Here is a 4,248-nt window from a genome sequence, read left to right on the forward strand (position 1 = left end):
TTGGTGTTGATTTGTTTAAAATTATTTAAATGACAGTTGAAAAGGAAAATCCATGGATCTGACGAAGTTTTACATACCCTGCCTTTGAATTCTAAAGGATGAATTATTTTATTTTCTTAACACTAATACTAATATCTAAAAAAAATTAAAAAAACCTAGAACAAATTAAACCAAAGTTAATATAATGACCGAATCAATTATGCAAACTTTTTATTTTCTAAGACTTATAATAGTAGTCAGAACAATGTATTAATAATTCTAAGAATAAAAAGAGTTAAATATCTATTTTTCTACTAACTTGAAAACACAATTCTAAAGCTAACCACAAGATTCTAATAAAAATATATAAAACAGAACTTATGATAGTAATAATAATAATCAGAGAAAGAATATTAAACAAGTTTTTGTTTTTATCTTTTACATAAACTATAGAAATAAATTATCATTAAATTTGATGTTAGTAAAAGATATAAAATTTAATTTTGAAAATAATTTGAATGTTAGAAAAAGGGCGGATAAATTTTGGGGTATGACACCATCATCCAATGTTGCTGCTGCTGCTCCTACTACCATTGGTTCTGGTTCTGATCACGCATATCCATCTAAGACTACTTCTCAAATATCTGATATTGCAGGGCAGCTTCAAAAGCTTCTTGCCACTCAGTCACGTGCCATGTCTGCCTCCTCTACTAAAGGTTTGAACTCTTCTAGTTTTTCAAGTATATCTTCTTCCATCTGGATTCTAGACTCTGGAGTATCGCACCATATGTCATATGATTCTAAATCATTTGTGTCTTTGAATGCTGCACCATCTATGTCGGTTATGGCTGCTGATGGCACCCATATGCCATTAGCAGGCATTGGTTCTGTCTCGTCACCTAATTTCTCATTTTCAGATGTTTATTATATTCCTAACCTCACTTTGAGTCTTGCTTCTGTTAGTCAATTATGTGATTCTGGTTACTCAGTTATGTTTTCTTCCACTTCTTGTTGTGTGCAGGATCCTCATTCCGGGAGGCTGATTGGGACAGGCCGCAGACAAGGGGGACTTTATGTTTTGGATGAGTTGAGAGTCCCAGATGTTGCAGCCTCAACCTCTACTTCCACAACTGATTTATTATCCTCTTTTCATTTGAATTCTTCGTCTTCTAGTTTTTATTTATGGCATACCGTCTTGGACATGTGTCTTCTTCTAGATTAAAGTATTTGGCTTCTACTGGAGCTTTAGGAAAGTTACAAACCAGTGATATCTCTGATTGTTGTGGTTGTAAACTTGCTTAATTTTCAGCTTTACCATTTAGTAAAAGTGTTTCCATTTCAAATTCACCTTTTGACTTAGTTCACTCTGATGTATGGGGTCCATCACCGCTTCTTTCTAAGGGTGGATCTAGATATTATGTTTCGTTTATTGATGACTATACTCGTTATTGTTGGGTTTATCTCATGAAAAATCGTTCTGAATTTTTTGATGTTTATTGTATGTTTCGTGCTATGGTTAAAACTCAACATAATGTTGTTATAAAGTGCTTCCGTTGTGATTTAGGTGGTGAATATACCTCTAATAAATTTTCTGAATTGCTTGTTTTTTATGGTACAATTCATCAAACATCTTGTACTGATACACCTTAAAAGAATGGAGTTGCTGAAAGGAAACACTGTCACATTATTGAGACTGCTCGCTCCCTTTTGTTGTCTGCTTCGGTTCCTAGTGAATTTTGGGGTGAAGCAGTTCTTACTGATGTTCATGTCATTAATAGAATTCCATCGTCTGTCACATCAGGTTTGTCTCCTTTTGAAAAATTGTATAACTCTATCCCTGATTATTCATCTTTGAAAGTGTTTGGTTCTACTTATTTTGTTTTTCGCCCCTAAGTAGAATGTAGTAAGTTGTCTTCTCGTTCTGCTATATGTGTTTTTCTTGGTTATGGAGATGGTCAAAAGGGTTATCGTTGTTATGATCCTGGTGCAAAGAAATTGTATGTTTTCCGTCATGTTGTTTTCCTTGAACACATTCCTTTTTACTCTCTTTCTTCTGATTCTTATATTACTAACAGTTCAAAACTCACTCATATCGATCCTTTTGATCATAATGATAATATTTCTAGTGATTATAGTTTTGAGAATTGCAGGACTGATACTAATGATACTCCAGATACTGACATCCCTCTTGTCCCCACGGCTACCCAAGAACCTCCTACGAATGTTGATCCTACTCTTCCTCCCCGTTATCCCTCTCATGACCGTTAGTCTACTCAATTGCCTGATTTTGTCTATTCCACTTAGTCTTCTTCTTTTGCTTCTTTTTTAACCTCTATCCACAGTTTGTCGGAGCCCTCTTCCTATAAAGAGGCTATTCTTGACCCTCTCTGGCAGTAGGCTATAACAGAAGAACTCTCTGCTTTGCATAAAACAGATACTTGGGAATTAATACCTCTTCCTCCTGGAAAACGTGCTATTGGGTCTCGTTGGATATACAAGATCAAAACTAAGTCAGATGGATCAGTTGAGCGCTACAAAGCACATCTTGTTGCTAAGGGATTCTCTCAACAATATGGTATGGATTATGAAGAAACTTTTGCTCCTGTTGCTAAGATGACTACTATTCGCACTCTTATTGCAGTTGCATCTGTTCGTTAGTGGCATATTTTTCAAATGGATGTTAAAAATGCATTTCTTAATGGTGACCTTCAAGAGGAAGTTTATATGGTACCCCCACAAGGTGTTTCTCATAATCAAGGGGAAGTGTGTAAGTTGAAGAAGGCATTATATGGTCTAAAACAAGCTCCAAGAGCTTGGTTTGAGAAGTTCACCACTGTGATTACATCTATTGGCTTTCTCTCTAGTGATCATGATTCAGCTTTATTTGTTAAGACCACTCATCATGGTCGTATTATACTCTCATTATATGTTGATGATATGATAATTACAGGTGATGATATAGATGGAACTAATGATTTGAAATTACAGTTAGCCAAACAGTTTGAGATGAAGGACTTAGGCACTCTTCGGTACTTCTTAGGCATTGAAGTTGCTTACTCTCCTAAAGGCTATCTTCTCTCTCAATCCAAGTATATCGCCAACATTCTTGAACTGACTCGCCTTTCTGATACTAGAGTGGTGGATAGTCCTCTTGAGTTGAATGTGAAGTACGCTCCATCTGATGGTGTTCCTCTATCAGATCCCACCTTATATCGTACTTTGGTTGGGAGCCTGGTGTACCTTACAATTACTAGACCAGATATTGCTTATGCCATTCATGTTGTTAGTAAGTTTGTTGTCGCTCCTACTATAGTGCATTGGGCAACCGTTCTTCGCATATGTCGTAATCTTCGGGGAACCCAGTTTCAGAGCCTTCTTTTTCCCTCATCGTCCTCATTGGAATTACGTGCTTATTCTGATGCTGATTGGGCTGGCGACCCCACAGATCGTAAGTCTACTACAGGATTTTGTATCTTTCTTGGAGACTCTCTTATTTCTTGGAAGAGTAAGAAACAAGATATTGTCTCTCATTCTTCTACAGAAGCTGAGTATCGTGCTATGGCATCCACCACTACTGAAATAGTTTGGTTACGTTGGTTACTTTCTGATATGGGTGTCATTCTTTCTGAACCAACTCCCATGTATTGTGATAACAAGAGTGCCATTCAAATTGCCCACAACTCGGTCTTTCATGAACGTACCAAACACATTGAGATTGATTGTCACTTCACTCGTCATCATCTTCAACATGGGACAATTACTCTACCCTTTATCTCCTCCACTTTACAGGTTGCTGATTTGTTTAGGAAGACACATTCCATTAAACGTTTTCGTTTTTTGATTGACAAACTCTCGATGCTTCCAACTAATGCATCTTGAGTTTGAGGGGAGATGTTAGTTATTATTATATTGGTTTATTATATATTTGTAAGGGTAGTTTGGTACTTTACTAGCATATAGTATTTATACTCTAGTGTAACCCTTATTCTCTAATTTTGATTTATTCTATTGAAACCCTAAGCTAAAGGGTCTTTCTCTTTTTCTATGTTTCTGTATGTTCACTTTTGTTAACAGGGAGTTCCTTACACTATATACTGGAAAAATGAATTTTTAAAATATGTAACTCTAATTTTCATCATGCTTTTTTCCTCAATGGTGCAAAGGTATTAGTCATATACCATCTTCATGGTCTTGCTTTTTAAATATCAATGTTCCTGGCCAGTGTTGTTAAATAGAAGCATTATAGAGATACAACAGTTGAATTCGAAG

At 35.9% G+C, this 4,248-nt stretch overlaps 1 protein-coding gene across 1 annotated transcript; it reads left to right on the forward strand.

Moving 5' to 3' along the window:
- The first annotated feature begins 2,652 nt into the window (after positions 1-2,652).
- LOC131627930 (uncharacterized mitochondrial protein AtMg00810-like) lies at positions 2,653-3,858 on the forward strand. The gene has a single exon (XM_058898790.1). It carries the CDS (start codon positions 2,653-2,655, stop codon positions 3,856-3,858), a length of 1,206 nt encoding a protein of 401 aa, XP_058754773.1.
- Positions 3,859-4,248: the final 390 nt, after the last annotated feature.

This window comes from Vicia villosa, unplaced genomic scaffold (genome assembly GCF_029867415.1).
Source record: "Vicia villosa cultivar HV-30 ecotype Madison, WI unplaced genomic scaffold, Vvil1.0 ctg.000415F_1_1, whole genome shotgun sequence".
In the NCBI taxonomy this organism is placed as follows: Eukaryota; Viridiplantae; Streptophyta; class Magnoliopsida; order Fabales; family Fabaceae; genus Vicia; species Vicia villosa.

Coding starts and splice junctions, on each gene's coding strand:
- LOC131627930 (XM_058898790.1), top strand. CDS start 2,653: ATGGATGTTAAAAATGCATTTCTTAATGGTGACCTTCAAGAGGAAGTT.